The sequence below is a fragment of the Oxyura jamaicensis genome, chromosome Z (assembly GCF_011077185.1).
Source record: "Oxyura jamaicensis isolate SHBP4307 breed ruddy duck chromosome Z, BPBGC_Ojam_1.0, whole genome shotgun sequence".
Classification (NCBI taxonomy): domain Eukaryota; kingdom Metazoa; phylum Chordata; class Aves; order Anseriformes; family Anatidae; genus Oxyura; species Oxyura jamaicensis.
The window spans coordinates 14,497,038-14,521,112 of record NC_048926.1 but is presented as its reverse complement, the minus strand read 5'-3'; the positions used below and the strand labels follow the sequence as shown (position 1 = coordinate 14,521,112).

General features: G+C 38.2%; 1 protein-coding gene across 1 annotated transcript; it reads left to right on the top strand.

The window, feature by feature from the left end:
* Positions 1-1,089: 1,089 nt before the first annotated feature.
* Positions 1,090-23,760, top strand: PRKAA1 (protein kinase AMP-activated catalytic subunit alpha 1). The gene is made up of 9 exons (XM_035309267.1): positions 1,090-1,287; positions 9,031-9,172; positions 11,318-11,411; positions 12,217-12,361; positions 14,192-14,279; positions 15,066-15,290; positions 17,475-17,961; positions 18,338-18,464; positions 20,743-23,760. Exons 1-9 carry the CDS (start codon positions 1,158-1,160, stop codon positions 20,985-20,987), a joined length of 1,683 nt encoding a protein of 560 aa, XP_035165158.1. The 5' UTR covers positions 1,090-1,157; the 3' UTR covers positions 20,988-23,760.
* The last annotated feature ends 315 nt before the right edge of the window (positions 23,761-24,075 follow it).

Sequence of the window (24,075 nt, the reverse complement as noted above, 5' to 3'; positions counted from 1 at the left end):
TCAGATGATCCTCATGAAAATGCTTGAAATTAAAATTCTAAAATACTCAAATCAAAATCATTACTATTATTTTCCTTGTTTTTACTATTTTTTAAAACTATTATTAATAAGAAGTTAAAAAAAAATAATTTGTATGCAATTTTTTCTTTTTCTTCTTTCACAGTGATAAACAGATGGGTTTTAATTTTTTACCCCCTTAGGGCAGAGGGATGATTCTAAATATATATTAAAATAATATTAACAATATAAAATATTAGTAACATACACATATGGCATGTATAACTAATAAAGATAAATAATAAAAATAATATAAAAATATCTTCCAAGGACCAGCGTTTGTTTTGCATCTTTCTGTTAAATTCATGACTGCTGCAACATAAGTAATAATGAATACTCTCTGAACAAAGTTTAAGGTTATTACTAGATTTTTTACTTCCTGTAGTCTGCACACTGAAAAATCTTTATGTGGTCCGTATTATAATACCTTAATCTACTTGCGGACACATCGAGGGGCTGTGCATAGGGTAGGCAAGGAAAGCATTTTATTTGGCAACATTCACTCAGTCTGGAGAGCAGGGGAATGGAGAAAGGATGTGAGTGGGCAGCAACCTTCCTCTCGAGCCGATGATCTCCCCAGACAAAAGTTATCTACCCAAATGTCACTTTTTTTTTTTTTTTTTTTTTTTTTTTTTTTCCCCCCAGTTTCATCCTTTTCTTTGAATGTAGGGTGGGGAAGTGCTTTGAGACACCCCGGCTTCAGGCGGCAACAGGGAAGCGCTGTCTGTGGCGTGCCTCCCTGAGAAGAGAGGACGAGTTTAAACCGAGGCTTTGTTAAAAAAAATAAAAAAAATAAAAATAACAATAAAAAAAATGACTCGGCGGTCCTGTTTCTGTGTGTTGTCGGAGCCGCCTAACCAAGATGTCGCCTCACGGTGGCGCCGGGAGTGACAACTCGCGCTCATCCCCGGACAGACCGCTCCCCCCCCCGCAGGGCCGGTGGGCTGGCCCGCCCCCCCCTCCCGAGCCGCAATGGTTCGTTCCGCGCAGGGCGGCGAGGCGGTAAATGCGGCGTTCATTTCCGGGGTTCGGTGCGGGCGGGCGCAGTGTGGTTGCTCCTCCCCCGCCGGCCCTCCGTCCCGGCGCGGGCGGGCGGCACTATGCGCAGACTCGGCCCTTGGCTCAAGATGGCGGCGGCGGATAAACAGAAGCACGAGCACGGGCGGGTGAAGATCGGGCACTACATCCTGGGCGACACGCTCGGCGTCGGCACCTTCGGCAAAGTCAAGGGTGAGCCGCTGCCCCGGCTCCTCCGGCTGGGGAAGGGCGAGGTGGCGGTGGGCGAGGTGCGGGGCCGCGCTGTCAGATGGGGGGAGGGGGGAGCGGTGGCTGTCGCGACAGAGTCGCGACTGCGGGGCTGTAGCCCGGGGAGCGTCGGCGGTGTCGTGCTCCGCGTGTGTGGAAGCAGAGCCGGGAGCCGGGCGGTGTCCGGCCGGGGGAGGCGGTAAAAACGGCGGGCTGGGGACGGGGGGTGAGGGAGTCGCGGCCGCCCCAAGTCTTTGTGAGGAATTTGGTCGGTTCTTACCCAAGTTCTGCTCGCAGCCGACTTAAAAATAAGTTTTCCTGGTAGGGGTGCAGGTACCCCGCGGCAGACTCGAAATGGACTAGAGATTACGGTTTCCCCTTGATTCCTCTTCCTCATCTGGCCGCTCTGATAAAGGTTTCGTCACTTGGTAATTTAAGAAAAAGCTATGAAAAAAATCCCACGTTGCTCAGTTTTTATTCAGTTAGGGTTTCTATCGCGCTTCTATGATGTGGGGGTCAGATGTGTGGCTGTGGGTTTTAGTTTTAACAGCAGTGGCAGTCCCAAAAATGGGCTGGAAAACCAACGACTGTTAAAGGTCTCCCACTGCCAAAGTATCTGTCAGATGGATTCGCCCTTTCACTTGCCTTTTTACTGTCACAGATAACTGACTGATGTGATGTTTTGCCAATTTAACTGTTCTTCTGGCTCTTTGAGCCCAAATTAACCACTGACCTCATTCACTTGACTGTGCTTCAGATTCATGGAGGAGACAGCTGCTGGTTCTAGCCAATACACAGACAAAGCAAAATACCACAGAAGTGAAAGACTGGGTAAAAGAGAATGCTGAAAATAAATGTTTTGTGAAGCACATGCTCATTTAAATTTTACAAGGATTCAGCATAAAATACTACCCCTGTTTTAGCGTTCTCTTTTTTTAAAATACCACTGATGTTTTCTGCTGAAACCAAAAGCAAAGATAATTCCCAGGTGTTTCAAATGACTAGCTTACATAAAGGAAAGATTAGTCAGACTTCTAGTAATTTGTGCTGAGCTGAGGATCCTATTTGTTTTTGTAAACATACAATATTTGTCCTAGTCTTTAGAACTAGGTTAAGAGCGCTGATCTGTGTAGACTGCAACACTGATGTAAATAGGCCTTGATGAAGGCAGTGATAACAGACCCGGGAGGGGACTGTGAAGATCAGTTTTCCATCTAACATAGTTGTTCAGGAATATGCCTTTGCACATCATTAACCTGTGTCCATTTAATTTAGTAGAAACATTAATTTAGCTTTTTTTGTTTGTTTCTTTCTTTGTTTTAAGAGTGTACTCTACTGATCTTTGGGTTGTTTTTGGTCTCTGTCAAAATATTTGTGTGTTCCTAACATGCTTGTTCAGCTTTTTCCTGCAGCCTTCATGACTGGTATCTGTATTTCGTAAGAGTGTCATATTTACTCTGAATGGCTTCACAATTGTTTTTCTTTTCCAGCTGAAGACCTTCTGAACTGACTTTAGATTGTTGCTCCTGCATTTAAACAGATAAGGTTTCAAAGCTGCAGTGACTTGTTTGTCTCTGAGTGTCTTTGAAAACTTGCTGCTCTGCATAGTGAAATTTGAAAGCAATTGGTATTAGTGATAGGATGTGAGGAAATGGGTTCTAGTTGCACCAGGGGAGGCTTAAATTGGATATCAGAATTTCTTTATGGAGAGGATGGTCAAGCTTTGGAATGGGTCGTGGAGTCCCCATTGCTGGAGGTGCTTAAGGGATGTGTATGTACTAAGGGACGTGGTTCATAGTGATGGGACTCAGTAAGCCAGGTTGATGATTGGAGTTTAGAAGAGACTACCAAGACGAGGTGATTCCATGATTCTCATAACAAATAATATTCCTCTGTATTTATTAGGTATGTAAAGTGAGCTTCTTTTTGTAATGCTTTTCTTTTTGAAGGACTGATAGCTGGTAGACAACTGGAATGGTTAATATACATGTATTTTGATGTTTGTGAGCCAGCCCATTTATAGGTAAAACTTCAGAGGTAATACAGAGTAGCTTTCAGGAAAATAACAGTGGCTTCTTGGTTTTCTATGGGCTTTACATAATGTTATCATCTGAAGTCTTGTTTTCAGTTCTGTCTTTATACGGAATTCAGAAATACTCACTGGTCTGCTACCAGTTAGTGTCTGCTGTTTTGCTGGTAATGCATCAGAGTTTGAAAAAGTTTCAGTCATTGTGGCAATTAGTCAACTTATCATTCAAAACACAAAAAGATTGTTGCCTTTCTCCTCACTGTTTGCCATGTGTCAGTATGCACCAATTATCACTTTAGGACTAAATTGTAATGGGAGTTTACCCTGTCCTTTGGAGCACAGGGTGTGGGCCTATCGAAAGGGAGAAGACTGGCAAACAGTTGATGTGAGTGAAGGTGTTGTTCTAGGACCATGAGGTCTCATTTGTGAAAGTAACACTCCTAAAGCTCAAGATAACCTATTTAGATATAGAATAAAATACGTCACTTCAAAATATAGCCCATCAAGATTTCCAAAATGGTAGTCCTGTATATCAGGGAAGGATGTGTATGTGTGAACATTTGTGTGAATCCTTGCTAATAGATGATATTGTTCATAGTGTTACATACACATTTGAGATGAGAATAATGAAAGGGAATGGGGAGAAAAAGAAACAAAAGAAACAACAAGGCTGCGCGGAAGCACAGAGAGAAAGGAAAAAAGTTATTCTCTACTTCCCATCAGTGAGCGATGTTCAGCCACGTTCCGGGAAGCAGGGCCTCAAAACATGTACCGGTTGTTCAGGAGGACCCCCTCCTCCACAAGAGCCCCCTCTTATTGCTGAGTGTGACATCAGGTGTTATGGAATATCCCTTTGGTCGGTTTAGGTCAGCTGCCCTGGTGATGTCCCTTCCCCATCAATTGCCCACCCCCAGCCTGCTGGCTCCTGGGGGCTTGGAGGGAGTCCTGGTGCTGTGCCAGCACTGTGCAGCAATAGACACAACACTGGAGTGATACCAGGGCTGTTCCAGCTATGAGTGCAGAGCACAGCACTGTGTGGGCTGCTGCAGGGAGAGGTGACTCCATCCCAGACAGACCCAATGCAAGGTGTTGTAGAGAGTCCAGAAGGATGGAGAGCATCAGTGGTGCAAGTCCTTCTTGGATGGGCTTCTACAGCAGCAGGAGTACTGAACCTGACTCTGCACCCTATTGTGATTTTTACTAACTCTTGATGTTTTGTATTTACTGTTAGCCATTGTCTTACATATCAGGGCTTGGAGGATGGAGGATACAATAGGGCGTGTGGAAAACAAAGGAATGAATAATAATTGTGCTGTAACTCATACTAATGATTCTGTAAAGTTGCCCACATACAGGCATAAAACATTTGCCAATACATTTATTCCACGGAGGCAAGAGTCATGCTGCCACTCTGAAGGTAAAGTGAATCGACTGTACTGATGGAGTGGAGCATGGCAGGTACACTCTACTCTGTCATCTGACCTAAGACTTGCTCAGAATTAGGAGCCACAGTAGGCCTTGATGTGATTGTTCCTTGATCTGCTGGAGCGCCAGACAGATGAATGCCTGATACCTTGAAATCTGTTGCTGGAACACGATGAATCGCATTGGAGTCCAGGAACAACATGAAGTGATTGGCTTGTAGTTAAATTCCTTATCTAATAAATATGGTGCTGCATCATCTTTTCTTATCTGTGATTCAAAGAAAAGTTGTTGGGCGTCGTTCCTCTGTTACCTACAGAGTGTGGTGAAGCCTAACATTGGCTCACTCTGCTGTCACATATGTGATACAGGCATGGGACGATCAGGCCTCCCCTGACCATATCTGGGCCCCCTGTTGTGTGACTAATTGGTAAAGGCACAACTAAATGCTGAGGGGAAAGGAATTGCACAACATGAACCATAAACAAAGTGAAAAAAGACCTGAATCCTGGAAAATTACTAACTAAAAGTCAATTATCTCAGAATCCTGTAAATACTGATACCAAGGAAGAACTCCTTGAGCTCTTGAGGGACTGCAGTGATCTGCACCCTTGTTTTCCCCTGAGCTGGGAACCCTTTTTCATGGCATCCCCGAGGGGACTGCGTCTTGGGGGCTGACACCTTGAGGGTCAGGCTTGTCTGTGGACAACTGCAGGTGAGAGAGTAGGGTGAGAAATTCACCTCAAAGGGAGATTTTGGAAGTACGTGACTGAGTCTAGAACCGCCCCCCAGTACCCTGGAGTAAGTCCTGCGTGAGCCTTGCTGTTTTTCAAGCGTTAACTAAGTTGCTGTTTCTATTGTAACAAATTCTTTTATATAATAAATCCTTAATTACTGCTTAATTGAAGTTATGTATAATCAATTCTATGCCAGCATGACGTACCTTGAACTGCTTTAGCTTATGTAAGTTCTCAGGGCATGTAGGTAAAGTGAAGAAATAAGTCAAATTTTTATTTTATTTTTAAAAAAGCATGTGGAAAGACTTGTATTTGCTATTTTATTGTACAGCAAAGTGAAGATTACTTGTGCCTGGAAAGAATGCAAGATTTTTGAAAAGAATGTAGCTTAAGATTTAAAGTATATGACTTGTGGCAGCTGAACAGGACTAGTGGATACCCTATACATTTGCAACAAGACAGTTTTCATGAAATAGGTGGTGGTTGGAAACTACAGTCTTAGAGCTAGATTTAATATAATCTTAAGCTTGAGTAAAAAAGGGGAGTAAAAAGTTAGTAAAATATGACTGAAGAAAACAACCATTGAATTTGTTAACTTGCTAAGGACTTTTTCAGACTTCTAGGGATCTTTCTGTACCTGCACAAAACCACAATATTTTTTTATTTCAATATTTTTTTCAAAGTTGTTGGACAGCTGAAGAAGCAGAGAAGCATTTCTTCCAGTCCTTGAATAAAATCAAGGCTTGAGGCACACAGTTGTCATGACTAAGGCTCAGTCAACCACAAATGTTACTGCCTAATAAGTACTTCAAATAAAAAAAGTTTCAATAAAATGTTTTTTTTATGTACCTTGCATATTGAATATAGCTTGTTTGTACCTAATTAACTTTCTATTGCTTTTTCCTGGGTTCTAATTCAATTCCAGTTGTCTAAGGTAGACTGACAAATCAGAAAAACAAATTGGCCGATTAATTAGACTTTTCAATGATTTATATGGTAAGCTGTGAAATTGCTCAAATGCATGTGCTACTTAAGGTATTTAATTTAGTACTTTTTAAACCAAAGGGTGCTGCAAAATCTTGTGTAGTGGATTCTCATTTATTTTCTAAGACATTAACTAAAATTAATATTAATTGTTTTTAGTAGTAACTTAATTTAAATACTTCTGACTTGCCTCTGTTCATATTATAGGTAGTAAAAAGACTCAGTAATTCAAATGGAGTAATTGTTGTTTGAGTGTTTTATGTTAATGATTTGTTACTCTTTAGGTTGTGAAAATAAGTGGTATGATTTCTTGGTTTCCTTTGAAACCTCAATCACATTTGAATTGGAGAAAGCACGAAAGATAATTGCTCTAATTGTCTGCTTGGTTGAAAGCAAATACTACTTTTGCGCAACATGACTTTACAGTACAGGCACACACCTCTAATAATTTGTGGTCTGTCTAGAACTTGTGATTAATTGTCAGCCTTGTCCTGCATTCCTTGGCAGTATGAATGTGCTTGCACAGGGTTTGGTTATTGTGTCCCTAATTAGGTAATGGCTCCTGTGCACTGGGGAATGTTTTTTCCATCCTGTACTTGGAGCCTTTCTGTGATCTCAGATAAAAAAGGTGTCTCATCACCACATCGTGGTGGTTCAGTTTTGTGTGGTCCACTACTCGGTTACTTTCCAATTTAGACATGCTGCTTTGTTTTACCCGATAAACATATTTTTGTCATAAAAATAATCATTCAGAGAGGCTGAACATTATCTCATTGCTAAGAATTGCTTCTCACTTTCATTGTGTTTTATCGCAGTGTACAGGTAAATGGCAGCAGGAGGGTTTTGTACTAGAAATGAGAACAACAGATGGATAATCTTTTGCTAATTCTGTCAAAATTATCTTGAGTGCAGGAAGATTTTTTTTTTGTGGATAACTACCGCAAAATAATTATTAATCCACTAGGGAAGGAACCATGTCTTATACTTTCAGAAGAATTAGTCTGTCATGTAGCACTGGCCTTAAGCTTTAACATCTGAAATGTTGGCTTAGTCCCTGGTTTTGTGCAGTCTTTGCAGTTCTCACTAATGTGGAGTGACATTTTTTCTACTTTGTGAACAAGCAGCTGTTTCTTGCAAGCAAGATAAGTACTTCCTTAGCTATACTGTAAAATAATATACTATAAAATTAAATATTAGGTATACTGTAAATTAGCTATACTGTAAAATAATAAAATGCAAAATTGTTGAGGGCTTTGTTGATAAATGTATTAATTGTGCTGTGTCAGGTAAACTATATAGGTATGACTTCCAGGGTAAAGTTTTTAATTATATCAGAATTGTTTCACAGCTTGCTATGGGTGAACTTAAATATGTCTTGAAGCCTGGGACTTGGTCAGATTTTCAAGTGAGGAGATGCACTCAGATGAGAGGGTACTATGTTCAGCAGAGGTTTGTTGCCATTGTCCAACTGGACATTTAGATGTCTTGGAACCTGGCTTGCCTTTAGAACATTGCAGAGGATGGCAGCTGTACTTCTGAAAATGGATATATTTATGATATTAGCAGTGTTAAACTACTGTGTGCAGAAACTGATGCAGATAGAAAAGTCTTCTAGTGCAAGAGATGCTTACATCCTGCAGTATATCTGTGATCCAGTACTGGATTAAAAAAAATACTGGCACTGGATTAAAAAAAAAATATATTCATAGCAACTCTGAAGCCATTTTAAAAAGCACCTGCAAAATTAAGGAATTGAAGAATGGTAACTGTCAAGGGAGTGTTTTACATTTTAAAATTCCTCAAAGAAAAAAAGAAACAACTTATTGAAGTAGGAAGGAAACTGAGGAATGTAAGAGGTTGCCTATTTATATTGCTTCTCATAGTTGTTAGATTCTATTGTGTGCATTTCATGTGTTTTTTGCCATTTATATAATAAAGCTCTGTTATGATAGTCTTTTTTACTGCACAGAATGTGTAGTTCATAGAGTTTCAGACTGCTACATGGAGAGAAGTAATTAATTTTCAAGTAAACCAGTTACTCTTAGCAGTAATTCCAAGTAACTGCTGAAACGTGCTACTTGAGGAGAAAGGAAACACTTTTTTTTTTTAAAGTAAATGCAGTGCTTGTAGCTTGAGTAGTAAAGCTGGAGGAGAGCATGTCTGAGTGGATTACCATGTGAGTCTAAAGCTTGGAGCAACTTACACAGGGAAATAAAATGGTCTCCTACTTAGCAAGGATGGCAGTGTTTCGGATAGAAAAATGTTTTGTTTGTAATTGTGCAAAATGTAGTCATGCTGCAAGACTTCTGAGGTTGAGATTTAAGGCTCATTCTTACATTTCCAGTGAATTTTCTAACAATAAAATTGAGAGAGGAATTAGGGTGAAGCATAGGATGTGCCATCTGGCTTTCTATCTCCCTAAAGATAACGGGGATATGTGGAATGATCAATATCTTAACTGTGGTATTTCTTGGTTGCAATTGAAATAATCCAGTAAACGTTCTTATGGGGTAATTGAAAACCCTGACTAACTAAATGTTTTCTTGTTCCTTGCAGTTGGCAAGCATGAGTTAACTGGGCATAAAGTTGCAGTGAAGATCCTGAATCGACAGAAGATTCGCAGCCTTGATGTTGTAGGAAAAATCCGCAGAGAGATTCAGAACCTCAAACTCTTCAGACATCCACATATAATTAAGCTGTAAGTTTTGTTTGCTATAATCAGATCTATTTAAACCATCTCTTGTGCTCTCTTTTACCTAAGATGCGTTCAAAGGGCAAAAGTGCTATCAGTAACTTGTTAGAGAACTAACCAGCGTCCATGTATTCCATTTTCAATATCCTCTGATACATTTTCACAGAATTGATATTCTCTGTAGGGCACAAAACTTTCTTTAGGCAGGTTTAAAAAGTATTGGCATAATAGATTCTTCTTGTACTATCAGTTTTATTGTTTTTAGCTGCTGTTTCAGTATTCTTTTTCTGGTTGTATCTGATCCTTTTTTTCTGCTTAGAAATGTCTTAAGAACAAGACTGTAGAGTGCTTTCCTGTGCAAGCTTACTGTTTTTTTTTTCCTCAAAATATCTTTTATCAACATCAGTGACCTATGGTTTTCTGATGTAGATAGTGGATTGCAAAACTTTTCTGAATTAAAGACGTGCAGTATGTTAAGTGTGTTCTATATAAAAGAATTCTGAAATATCTGCTACCACTTGTCTGAATTAGTACAGAATTGATATTGTGCCTGTTCAGTCTGTTAGTTATCAGTCAATCAATAACTTACCAGCAGAGTTCAGAATACAATTTAATATGTGCTAGACTTGTGATTCATTTTCTCAGACCAGATATAAATGCCACTTATTTTTGACTTTTTTGTTTCATATAGCATACCGACGCATCTAGCAGGGCACAGCTATTGTGTATGTAACTTCTACTCCTAATTGTGGTATTAGAGTTCATAATTTTTTTTATTGGCAAAGTCTAGCGTTAAGACCATGCTGCCACTGATAGATGCCATGCCAGTACATTCCGTTAGTTTGGCAACAGCATGTAAGTCAGTGCTAAATCAGATTGAAGCAGGTAGTGAGATGATCTGAAGTGGATTAGTTTCAGAAGACTGTTGAGCTTCTTTGTCTATCTGCAGCATTGCTAGTGCTTCCAATGAAGAGTTTGTGACCTAGTCCAAAGCACATACCTGTAGCCAAAATAAAGGGAAGTGTCAGTGTGTCAGCTGACATACGGGGTGAAGCAGGAACATGTACTTTTGGTTAAGCTGATTTAACAGCTAAACAGCATAGGTTTCAGGTAAATATTTCTAGTGAATTATGAGGAAAAAATATTTTCTGCGTGTGGAGGAAAGGGTCAAGATGTAGGAGATAATGGAAAAGGTGATGGGTACCCAAATTTTCAGTTGTGCAGCCTGTATTCCCAAAGTAGAAGGGTTATTAGCCTGCATGTAAATGTTGCTTGAGCTATAATTGATACAGCTGTGCTGGTAGACATACTGGGAACTTAGGATCATGCTGCTTGCTCTACTAGGAACTAGACTGAGGAATTGCTGGGATAAAAGTAAACAGATTTCTTCAGCTGAACATCACAAATTAGACAACGTGTAATTTGCAACACTGCTTTATTAAAAATTGTATAAAATGTTTCAAGTCTGTCTTAAAGATTTTTTTTCCTATACCACAGTTTAATTTAAAAACCTCTACAGACTTGCTAATTGTCTGAGATGCTGAGGTTATCTCCCAACATTGTTTGTTACCTCAGTGTCCAGAAGGTGAACATCTTTGAAGATCTCGGCTATAAACCATTGCTCATGGTTGACTGAAGTTTATAGTTTACTGATAAAAATGTATAGATCTCATAATCAAAGAGAATTAATTTGCATCATTGTGAACATCTTTTTTTCCAGTCTTGAAGTACACTTTATTTCTGACAAGGCAGTTTTCTTGACTGTTAGGGTTGAAAAGTGTGGATTTTTGAGGAACTAGCAAAATCTTTTTGTACTTTTGTATTCCTTCTGCACTATGCTAAGCTGTGTGTGAGGTAGCACTTCAAATACTTTCATAGAAATACCTGATTTAAGAATTTTCCTCTGAAAGTATGGAGACTGATCTTCCTGGTAGGAAATAGAAGTTTTCTTCTAGTCTTTACAGTGATGTTATTACATAGTGAAAGGAGAAGTAGGTTCTGAAAAATAGTGTTACTGCAGTAACTATAAATTGACTGTTGAAACTAGTGTTTTGCAAAGAGTTGCGTAGAAGTATACTCTAAAATGTTTATCTGAATGTAACTAGCTTCTTAGACTGAGTACACAGATTAACAGATACCTTCGTTTATCAGGTACCAGGTCATCAGTACACCAACTGACATTTTCATGGTGATGGAATATGTTTCAGGAGGAGAACTGTTTGACTATATCTGTAAAAACGGAAGGGTAAGTGGTCAATGACTTGCATTGCTTTTGCAACATTCCTATTAAAGGAAGGTTTGTTTTTATGTATTCAGCATTAATTTTGCTGTTAACAATTAAAGATACCTTATGGCTACATTTTGTAAATATTTCTCATTTCAGAGCATGTTAGCATAGTTCAGATCTTAATGTATGACTGTCATAACATTTTTTCCACTCAACTAAAGAATTATTCAAATTACAGGGAAGCTGCTATTCTGCCTGTACTATTCTCTTTGACTAGTAGAATAGTTTCTGTGAATGCTCTAAACTCCTTTATGTTAAACTATCTAGATAGGCAGGATCCTTTTACTTAGACTGAGCTGACTTTGACATGTTATAGCACATGGTGATAGGAAGTGCCTAGCTAAGTCTGCTGTCTGGAGAAAGCTGCAAACAGAACGTAAATTGCATCAAAATTTACTGCCTTTTGTGCCAATTATCAGCAGCTTTTGTGTTAAGTCTTACACTGTGCTTAAGTATGGAAGTTCATTGATACTCACTCTGTTTAGACAAAGTTTGAGTTTGATAGTAATGTCAAAAGCATGACTGAGAAACTTTAGTAATTCTGAGTGGATACAATTTTGTCTTAGTCATTTTAGAGTTGTTGTAGAACAAAATGATTGAAGTTAAGAAGCTTTCTACTGCAAAGATGCGATCATTTGCTGTATAAAATATTAAAACTAAAAATACTAACTTTAGATCACTGGAAACATTTCTGCAATTCATATAAATGAAAAATAATTCATTCCACTGTTTCAAAATTGTTTAAAGCATTTGTTTGTCTTAGCTTGACGAGAAGGAAAGTAGACGTCTGTTCCAGCAAATCCTTTCTGGTGTGGATTACTGTCACAGGCATATGGTAGTACATAGAGATCTGAAGCCTGAGAATGTGCTGCTCGATGCACACATGAATGCCAAGATAGCTGACTTTGGTAAGCATTAATATCCTATATGATCGCACTTTTTTGTTACTTAGGTTCTGTTAATTGCTATGGAAAATACTTAATAAAATGTGGTTACTTGGTTATCCTGAAGATGGAACAGAATCCAGGAAGAATATGAATGCAAAGCAAAACAGTGTTCTTGCACATCTATAGTTTGTTTTCCTCAGGCTTTCTTTTTCAATTCAGGTAGCTTGTATGAGTGAATGAAACTGAGCTGTCTGGTTTAGTCATGTTTATTTTTCTGAAATGCTGAATTTCAGTGGGGACATATTTCCCTACTTGGTCACTTGAAAACTGACCCTCCTATTGCTGCCTCCTCCATCTGTAAAATGCAGATGCGTAGCTCTCTTGGAAGTACAGTGCAAGGCAGTCATCATATTTAAGAACCATTTTGCTCTAGTAAAATACGTTACTCCTTCTATGAAACTACTCTAAATTCACTTTAAAAGCTAAAGATGTGATTTGGTAAGAAAAATGTAGTTAAAGTGTAAAAGGTAAAATAATTAATTTTGCAAAGTTCTAGGCTCTTCTCTATGTAGATGCCTAACTAGTCAGAAAGTTAAATTGTTTATACTACCTGTTTGTGACACAGACAGCAAGGAGACTGGTAGCTAGTTCCCCCCCCTTCTTTTTTTTTTTTTTTTAAAAAAAGGAAAGAATGACCATACAAATACAGTAAGGTATCCATACTGCTGTGTTCATTGTGATGTATCTCCTGTAGATGTAGTAGATAATACCTGCCCTTATAAAGCATTTTGAGGTGTCTGATCAAAGGTGCTAGCTCATGCTAAGTATTCTAAGTATATTTTGAAAGTATAGGTGTTCAAGTATGTGGGTATTGGGAATCTTAACAATTTCTCATGTGTAGAGAATGCTCTGGGTGAAATTGCATAGCTGCTGAAGAAATGAAATACAGCAACTTACAGAAATTGTCCTGCAACTCCAGCATAAGCAGAACAGTAGCACTCAGTTAATTGTGACTAGCTTACTAAACAAGAACTTAATAAAAGTTTTTGAGTGTGAAAGCTAGTCAAGCTGTGTTCTTCAGTCTCCCCTCCTGCCCTTGGTGAAAGGGCGTAATTCCTTCTCTTTGGACTGAGTTCTCAGGCCTCTAGTAATCCTTATAATGCAGCCTCCACTGAGGAAACTGGAAAATATTTTCCACAGCTCTTCTGGAAGTGGTAGTTCAAACTATGCTGAGAGCTGGTGAACAAAGATGGCCTGGTCCTAAAGTATGCTTTAATCACTAACAGTATCTAAAACAAAACTATACTAAGCTGCAGTGATTCAGGAACTAGTTGAGAGTGCAGGTGGTTGTGGTGGCTGTCACCTACTCCAAAACAAAGTTGTGTGCAGTTCTCAATTCCTTTGTTTTTATATATATATAACCTCTTAGAGAATTGTGGGCAACTCTTTGGTAACATATTCCACTTAAACATATTTGTTTCTAAATAATAAAGATGCCTTCTTGTTAATGATCAAAATCCTATGTTATGCTGCTCTGTCTCCCTTAGAACAACTTTTTTCTGTCATGCCTGTGTAATCAAAATCGTTTGTCTTAGAATGAATGTATATTTTCAAACGTGCCTTGGCTGTGTACAATAATGGATTATGTCAGACTCAAATTTCTGCTAAACTTAGGATCATGTAGTGTTCTTGTGTGTGAAACTTTTGGTAATTCCAAACAGCTATGCTTCCTAACTGAGTTAAATGTTAACTTTGATATTTAAATTACTGGTGACTTGTTCCAGGTGGTATATGCAGTGTGAAATCACTTTGCTCTCTGAATTTTTAGTAGCTACTCTTATACACTTCCAGGTCTATCAAATATGATGTCAGATGGAGAATTTTTAAGAACAAGCTGTGGTTCCCCTAACTATGCTGCACCAGAAGTAATTTCAGGAAGGTAGTTTCTTTTATTTTGGATACATGTGTGCATGTATTTCAGTTATTTTGCTGCTTGATTCTAAAGGTTACAAAACTGTTGACATTCTCAGCTTGATGCTGAGATACTGGGTGGAGTTGTTAACTGCCATGATATTTTTTTCATAAGCATTTAAGGCTCCCATGAACTAGCTTTGAATAGCTCCTGTAAGTTGGAGGTGATGTCTAATGTCATAAAGTCCATTGTGTACGGTGTGCCTGAATTGGTTTAAAAATATCACAGCTCACATCTTGGAAGCAGAGGTATGGATAGAATTAGAGATGACATCTGCCGTGGAGTTGAATAGCAGTGAAACACCCATTGCAGAACTATATTCAGCGTGAACATAACTTCTACTTTTTACCGGACTCTTATTGTCAAGTCTGCTGTTTACAGCAACTCTAATACAATCTATTGCTGATGACAGGCCGAACGTCTATTTTATCTGGACGGTAGCACAGATGATGTGTGATAAGTCCTGTTATATGTACTTTCAGTTTACCATTGTATTAAATTGCATTTGTGGAGTATTTATACACAATAGAGGAGAAAACTACATACTTGTTCCCTAGCTTTCATTATGTCTTTGAAAGGATGTTAGAGTTCAAGGGAGGCATAGCACAGAACTGAAACATTATAATAATTGAAGATTAGTTGTCCGCAAGTTCATACAATTACAGTAAAATAAGTTAAAGTATGTGTGCGTGTGTGTTTGAAATCTATTTAAAAGTATTATGCACAAATCACTAACAGTTAACTTTTTCCCAGATTATATGCAGGTCCAGAAGTAGATATTTGGAGCAGTGGGGTTATTCTCTATGCTTTGTTATGTGGAACACTTCCATTTGATGATGATCATGTGCCAACACTTTTTAAGAAGATATGTGATGGTATCTTCTATACCCCTCAGTACCTGAATCCATCTGTCATAAGTCTTCTGAAACACATGCTGCAAGTGGATCCAATGAAGAGAGCAACGATCAGAGACATTAGGTAAAACACTGACATCTGCTTGCATGATTTTCTTGGTTCATGTATGCAGTATGAAGAAACCGGTATGAAGAAACCAGTTGTACCACTTGTTTTATAGTCTGAGACAAAATTAAAAAAAAAAGTGACTTCTGGTCATCTGGCTTTAGCTGTAATGGTTAGAATCATAGAATCATGGAATGTTTCAGGTTGGAAGGGACGTTTCAGATCATCTATTTCCAGCCCCCCTGCCGTTGCCAGGGACACCTCCCACTAGATCTATATGGCCAAAGAAGTACTAATTGGAGGTCACAGTAAAATGTATACATTGCAGGAATCTTCAGAAACTCTTGGTTTAAGTAAAGTTGTTTAGCTGCAAAATGGTTTGTAAGAACTGTAATCTACTGTTCTTTCTGGGGAAAAAAAAAACACATCTTTGCTTGAACTATTCACGCACTATGTGCTTTAAATATCTGATGGGAAATTACAACCCTTAACATAGCTACTGCTTAATCCAAGTTTATACAGACCTTGGAAAAATGTTAAGATGGTGAATATTCCGTCTCTAGCACTTTTTGGTCTGGCTTCAAAACCCTAGCATAAACTGGTGTATAAGTGACAATTACTGCGTAGAATATTGATGAGCTAAAGCTACAGATAGCTATCATGGGCTCCAGATTCCAAGATGGGATTCTGGAGGGGGTGACTCCTTAACAAGGTGGGCAGTAAGTAAGCTGTAATTCATCCAGTAGCGTAATTATTTTCCTGTCTCCTTTGTGAGAAACACTAAGAAAGCACTACCTTATTGAAAATACTTCTTCCTTTAGTCTTAGAATTTAAGAAGCTAGAAATGTCTGTGTTTTTTCAATAAAAGAAAAAAGTGTGGTATGTATTATCATTTGGTACTTTATTACAACAGGGAGTATTTTCTTGCAGCTCCCATCAGAAAACATGAAAACACTGAAAACTAAGAGCTGTAAAACTACAGTGGAAAGGAACTCTGGCTTATCTAAGTTATCTTTGGTGTGTCCAGATGAGAAGTGATATGAAAATGTTGAAAAACGGTGGCAGAACATGGGTGGATTTTGAATCCTAACCAGTTCTATACTCAGCTGTAAAACATCAGCTTAAAGGGCAGCTTGATTTTAATTACTGAATACCTTAATTGTTCTAGGGGGAAGTGTGCACAGGTGCAAGAGGAGAGACTCATTTCAGTGAATAGTAATAAAATATTTTTCTGACCTCAGTTGTGCAGCTAGGGCTGTGGTTTGTATTAGTACAGGAAAAGCTTTTTCTGCTTCTGAACTGTTTGTTACTGATTAAAGTGCATTTTGCACGTTTTGGTGATGAGGCATATCTTCATATTCATGCTGACTAGAGCTTGATCAGTGTAACTGCTCTTTAATCTGTAGTAAGTCTAGTGTTGATAGTTCTCTTTTCTGCAACAGTGTCATGCCGTACCCCTTGGCTGGTTAAGCAATTTACTGTAAGCACACAAGTTGCTCATAGAGGAAAAAAATAAGGTTAATTATCTGGTTAATTCTGGATTTTTCCTTTTCCCCTCTTATGAATACTAGCTCATGGATACAGTAGTAAAGAGGTACAGATTGACTTTTACATAGCCTTCCCTCAATTTTGTATGTGTTAGAGACAAGCTGGCCTTGTTCTGAATGGAAAAAAAATAACTTTTTGGGGGTGTGGAGCATGCGAGTTTGTTCAAAAATCCTTGTTAAAACACCTGCCAAAGAAACTATTCAGCATCGAGTTTTCTTTTTGTTATTTATTATGTATGTGCTTGTGGAGGAGGGAGTGCTTCAGGTATTTCAGATGAAATTGTCTCAAAACTAAGGTACTGGCAGTTAAATTTGTATATCATTTATATAAAAAGCAGGTTGAGTTACACTAAGATGTTTTTTTGAGCTAGGGTAGTTAGAACACTTCTAGGAAAGACTTCCTTTTTTTCAGTCTCCTGTCAAATGTCAAGCAAAATGTTGTGAAGGAGGTTTTTTTTTTTTTTTGCTTTCCTCTATGTAGAAATGTCCAGTTGCCTTAGCATGGTTAACTTGCTTTGTCAGAAGCACAGGATGAATACTTGGGCTGACAATTGTGTGTTTTTTTTTGTACAGACTGAAAATAACTTTTAAAGAATTTAATGCTAGAAATGCTTGCTTTACATACATAGCCTTAAGTTATTGTTTTTAAATCTAGGGAACATGAATGGTTTAAGCAGGACCTTCCCAAATACTTGTTTCCCGAAGACCCTTCATACAGCTCTACCATGATTGATGATGAAGCCTTAAAAGAAGTGTGTGAGAAGTTTGAATGCACCGAAGAGGAAGTTCTAAGCTGTCTGTATAGCCGAAATCATCAGGACCCCTTAGCTGTTGCTTATCACCTCATTATAGATAATAGGAGAATAATGAATGAGGCCAAAGACTTCTACCTGGCTACAAGCCCACCAGATTCTTTTCTTGATGATCACCATCTGTCTCGCCCTCATCCTGAAAGAGTGCCATTCTTGGTAGCTGAAGCACCGCGTCCTCGCCATACTCTTGATGAGCTGAATCCACAAAAATCAAAACACCAAGGTGTAAGAAGAGCTAAGTGGCACTTGGGAATACGGAGTCAGAGTCGACCAAATGATATCATGGCTGAAGTGTGTCGAGCAATTAAACAGCTGGATTATGAATGGAAGGTAAAAGAATAAAAGGTCTATACAATCGATAACAGTAACTTTTCGTTTGAGCTGTGTGATTACATAGACTAGAAGTCTAAAAAAAAAAATGCATCTTCCTGCACAGGAAAAAATCTTGTGCACCTGTGCTGACAGCTTTTGCTTGCTGTACAGGAAGGGTTTTGGGGGAGGCAACTTATGCTGACAGGATAAATCTTTGTAACATGTCAAACTTTTCTGCTGGGGCTGTAGGAATGCTTTTTTTCTATTGGGGGGGTGGGGAAGCTGTTACAGGTAAGCTTTAAATCACTTAATACCAGTGAGCTGAAATGAGAGGAACAATATGCAGTGTATCTCATGCAGTTCTGGTAACTTGCTCAAATCTTACTTGTCCTAGGTTGTAAATCCGTATTATTTGCGTGTTCGAAGGAAGAATCCAGTGACAAGTGCATACTCTAAAATGAGTCTACAGCTGTATCAGGTGGACAGCAGGACATACTTGCTGGACTTCCGTAGTATTGATGGTATGTGAAAACTTACATAAGTTAATTGAGTTGTAAGGGAAATAATTCGAATTGCCAGGTCTTGATTTACTTAGGTAGAAGTAAACTGAAATTCTTACCCTTTGTCAGTTGAAACAAAGTGTTTCTTTATTTCTTCAGTCCTAGTGTTCCTGAGATCAAATGGTTAGCTGGTTAATCCCTCAAATCACTTCTTAGCTGTATTAACTCCTGAATTGCTCCTTTTAATGTCTGCACTGGTATGAAAGGGGACAGATCTATGAGAGGTAATACCTGAATCAACCTAAACTGCCTGTGAGGCCTAGATTTAAACATTAACTTAAATCTGAGCTAAGACTATTAATATCTCTTCCTAGTGAAGATAAAGCTTGACATGTATGCCTGCCAGTTTGGCTTGGATTGTACACTGTTTTACTAGGTCTGGCTGAGATGGAATTAACTTCTTCATAGCAGGCTCTATGGTGCTGTGTCTTGGAGTTGTAACTAGAAGTGTTAGTAGTAGCTTTGTTTGGGCTGTTGCTGAGCAGTACTTTTGCAGTATCAAGGCCTTTTCTTTTTCCCAACTTTGCCACACATGGTGAGCATGCCAGGGATGAGCAAGAGCTGAGAGGGGACACATCCTGTACAGGTGATCCAGACATACCCAGGAGAGATTTGGTGACATAATACCATCCTTAGCAAAACATGCTAAACAAAGCAAACAAACTGAGGGGAGAGAATTTGGGGAGGTAGCTGTTGTTCAGAGACTGGCTAGACATCAGTCTGCTTGTGGGAGGTAACGAATGATCTCCTTTGCATCACTTTTTTTTCTTGGTTCTATTATCCATGTTTATCTTGACTCATGAGTTTCTTCATTTTTGGCATTCTGATTCTCTTCCTCCATTGGGCTGAGAAATAGAGGAGTGAACTATATATATAGTTCACTATATTCAGTGTATATATAGTATGGGAATTTGCTAGACATTTAGCTGCCAGCCAAGATCAAATGACCAATGGTGCTAGTAGAAGATTTGAAATAAGAATTGTAGTAACTGAAGTTTTCAAAGGTGGTAGTTTAACCTGCAGCAAGGTCATACTTTGTGGAATGACTGTAGTATCGCATAAAACTGTAAGTTGGCTATTTTTGAAAATGAATGGAGGCGGGTGTACCCTAACAAGGGTGTAGTAGAATTAAAGCAAAATTGCATACAGCTAATGGGGTACATAACTTGCCTAGGAAAATGTGGCACAGAGAAAGGATTTACTGGAGTCTGACTGGATTACCCTATAGAATGGCTAAGGCTGGTTTTTAGGTCAATTTAATGTAACTTGTTATTCCTGTTCTTGCCTCATCCCTTCTGACAATACAGGTGTTTGCCTAGATCCAGTAGTACTTGATAGAGGGAACTAACCACTTTGCTAACAACTGTATATAGGAAAAATGCTAATTTAGTTGGAGGGGAGATGACTGCATAGAGCCATGCAGCTGTGGGAGGTTAGACTGCTGCAGTCCTGCCTTCAACTCCTGAGAAAATACAACCCCAGGACATGTATTTGGCAGCTCTTCCAGTCATGAAGCTGATTTTTTACTCTGTTTTGACACAGTTAACAGTTCTCTACTCCTCTTACCTAACTAGTTTAAAGTAGCTTTAACTGATACGAAACACCATTTTATGTTTGCTAATTTCTCTTGGAAATTACTCACTTGTCACTAAAAAAAAGTTAGGCTAATGTTTTCTTTAAGAATAAAGATACTTCAGCAGAACATTACTTATAAGGTAGAAGTATTTCTTCTCATACAGGAGGTAACCTTAAGTGTAGATGTAAAAGGGAGGTAAGCTGTAGTATAGATGTAAAAGATACTAAAGGAAAATCTTCCAAAAAAGAAGGATAAATTAATGTAAACTAATAACAAATGATGCAACAATTATAATGAAAATAATATAAAATCAAAGCCAAATAACAATGACAAAGTACATACTAGCCAAAAGCATCTACAAAATGTGTACAAAGTGTTATTTGACTTACATGGGGTGGCATCATAAAGTTAAATTTAAAAGATAAATTAAGCAGATGAAATCAATTGATCTGTTAGTCACTGAAATTAGTTAATGAAAAACATGGCAGGTGCTGGTCTAACTGAAGTAGATGACATAGGCCTGAAACACAGTTCATAGCACAACGCTAATTTGCATAAGGACATCTGCACAAGATTAAGTCTCAGGAAGGGAAGATGTTTGCTGTTCCCCTGGTCAATTTGATACCAATAACTAATTCTTCTACTCTCTCCTTCCCCCTTCAGATGAAATTACTGAAGCAAAGTCTGGGACTGCAACTCCACAGAGATCAGGTTCTGTGAGCAACTATAGATCCTGTCAGAAAGATTCAGATGGTGATGCACAAGGAAAATCTGCAGATACATCCCTTACCTCATCAGTGACCTCTTCACTTGACTCTTCAACAGCTGACTTAACTCCGAGATCAGGGAGTCATACAATAGAATTTTTTGAGATGTGTGCAAATCTTATTAAAATACTTGCACAGTAACTTTGAAGATGGGCTTATTTCTTTTACAGCAATAAGCATGCCTAAATCATAGTCAGATGCTTCCAGTTGTAATCAAGTTAAATTAACTAAGGCGCTGAAAAAACTAGCTGCAAAATGCAATTTACCCAGGGACTGAAATGATTTTGGGCAGTTATGTATATTGCTTTGAAGCTGGAGCAAATTCTGATTGTCTGCTGTCCAATAGCTTAATACAGGTACAGGAAGTCACATGTCCTTTGGACAGTGTTCATAACACTTTACATCAAGTGCACATTAGGCTTCATATAACACTTAAGTTACACGGACCTTCTTGTTTTTTTTTGCTAGTGGTGCATACATCTGATGCATTGTAAGGAAATGTACAATTACTAGTTCAATGACCTAAGTATGACGTGCTGGTCACCACTTACAATTGTGCCTCAGTTGATTGGAACTATCAGTATCTCCTAACAGTAATATGTTAGAACTACTGTTTTTCCCCCCTTATTTGGCAGCGAATGAAATCAAAAATAGTTTAATATGCTATTATGAACTACTTTTAATAACTGATAAATCTGTTTAAATCCAATCAGAGTTTTTAAAGCACATAGGTGCTCTTTACCACACTTAACGGTGAAATTCTGTGGGGTGTAAGTAGAACAACTGAAGGTACGGTAGTGCCAAGAGTTTTTATGCTGATATTTGGCACCCAATAGGCTGAAACAAAATGTTGATCTGAAGAACTGTCACCAAGCTCCTGATTTGTACAGACTTGCTAGCTCATAGCTTAGTGTGGTAGCAGCACAGCAGTTCCCTGATGCTACTGCAGGTGGGGAATCCTTAGAAAAACCTACACTTATTCAAAAGCACAGCTTAGGGGTTGTTGCCTATTATTCCACAAACTAAAATTGACAGTTCTGAAAAGAAATATTTTGATATGGCTGCTTATGTTGCATGCTAACTTAGCATATGTGATACAGAATTCACTGCAGTTGAAGCTACATACATAGGTTAGGCTTTTCCAAGCCACCTTTATTAGTAAACTTTGCCACTTTAATTGTGGGAGTAAGTAGTCCAATTTATCAGTTGAACACTTTAAACTGAACATGACAACTGAAGTGTCAACATTCAAAATGTTTTCAAGTGTAGATTGCAATTAAATGCAAAAAACAAATGCAGAAGAATTTGTCAATGTTTCAGATAGAAAACAACCTTAAATGTTAATCACAGCAAATGTTTGCACAAAGACATAATCTTTTGTACGTCCATTTTGTACACCCACAGTTCTAGTTTCACCTCACAGCAATGGATGTAAACATTAATAGACTCTTATTATAAAAACATTGTAACTTCTCATTCAAGGATTCTTCCCTTCAAAATAAACTTTGTCTTAATTTCAAAGATTGCTTTCTCATTTAGAAACTGGAAATTAATGCATTAATGCGAACACTCTAACCTGGACTCTGTTAGAACAGATGGGGATTCTTGCCAATGACCAGTGAGTCAGATTTTATTCATGGCAAACTGCTAACTACAGATAGAACAATCTGGTGCAGTCCAGCTGGGTGCAGTCCAGAAATTAATCTATTAGAAATTTGAAGAAATTTACAGCTGCTTAAGTCCCAGAACTGCTGTAACTCTGTTCTGAACTGGGCAATTGTGGTCTGTCTAGTACATAGGTACAACTTTCAGTTCTTGTCCTCAAGTAGTGTCTCACATGGTCCCTGTAATGGAAGGTTGTATGCTCAAAGTGGAAGGTTTTTCTTAGATAGAGCTTTGGGTTTTAACTGAGATTGAGAAGTCAATGTGAGGGACCAGCTGCAGATCCTACTTTAAGACCTTTTTTAGTCTTGTAAGAATTGGTTCTGATGTACTGAATAAATGTGTACTCATTTTTGTTATCCTTTTGTTTTGAAACTGTTAAGTATTGCACTTGTACAAATATATATATAAAAAAAAAACGCACAGATTTTTTATTGAAGTAATTCCTCAGTGGAATTGGTTTGGGATCACTGAAACTGTCTCTTGCATATGTTAAAATAAGTATTTGCAAATGGTATCTGCTCCTGGTTTGTAAATTTGTAATGCTGATCACAAATGCAAGGTGTCAAGGTGCAAATAGCTTATAATTTTTATATACTTTTTTGGCCCTCTTGTGCTTTAAAGCAACCATGATTTTTACTTTGTCTTAGTATCTGGGGATTAAAATAAGTTTCTGGCAGAAATGTACTGTATGCAAGTTTTAAATAAAGTAAACTTTATTGGTATGATAAATCAGTTTTGATGGCCAAAAGTTTTCTGATTGAACTGAGTTTTTTATACAGGGAGGGAGAAAAGGACTGACAAGCTCTTTGAATCCAGTACAGTTATCTCTAGTGTGACTTTCTAATGCTTTGTAGATCTTGGTGTTGAAACTGCTTGAAACTGCTTTCTTCACACGTTCCTACTCATCTTGCAGATTTTTTTTTTTTTTTTTTTAGCATCACAAACCAAATTTCACTGAGAAGTATGCCAGGGTTGTAAGGATGCAGTTTAAGCAAGTATACAAATCAGACAAGTGTGTTTCTCTATAATCGCAAGTTTACTCAGATGGAGTATGCTGAATTGTTTTGCCTTTGTATTGTAGCTTTACGAAAGCATAGATAAACCTTGTTGTCCATGAGCAATATGACTCACTAGGAAATAGGTAAAAATTCATTTGGGGATATTATACTTTGAAAAACGAAACTTTCATGTTTGTCTTGCTATAAGCATTTAATACAAACTTTGAAATAAACTTTATTTTATCAGTTGATTATCATTGTAAGATGTGGAGTCTTGTTCTTCTAATACAGATGTGCCTACCGTCTATGCTCATTTTTTTTTTTTGACGAAGCTGATGAATGCAAAAGTGCTTTATAACTGTGTGACTTTCTAAACTTTCAAAACACAGAAGTAAATACAAACTGTACCACGCTGTTCTGTAGATGTGTGCATGCTGTCGTGTAGCGTTATAAGCCCAGGCTTCTTCCTTATAACGATGGAGCGATATTAACCCCCCATACCCCGCCTGTTCTCTTTTGTTTTGGTTTCTTTTGTTGAGTTTTAGTCGTTTTATTTGCCCTCCTGA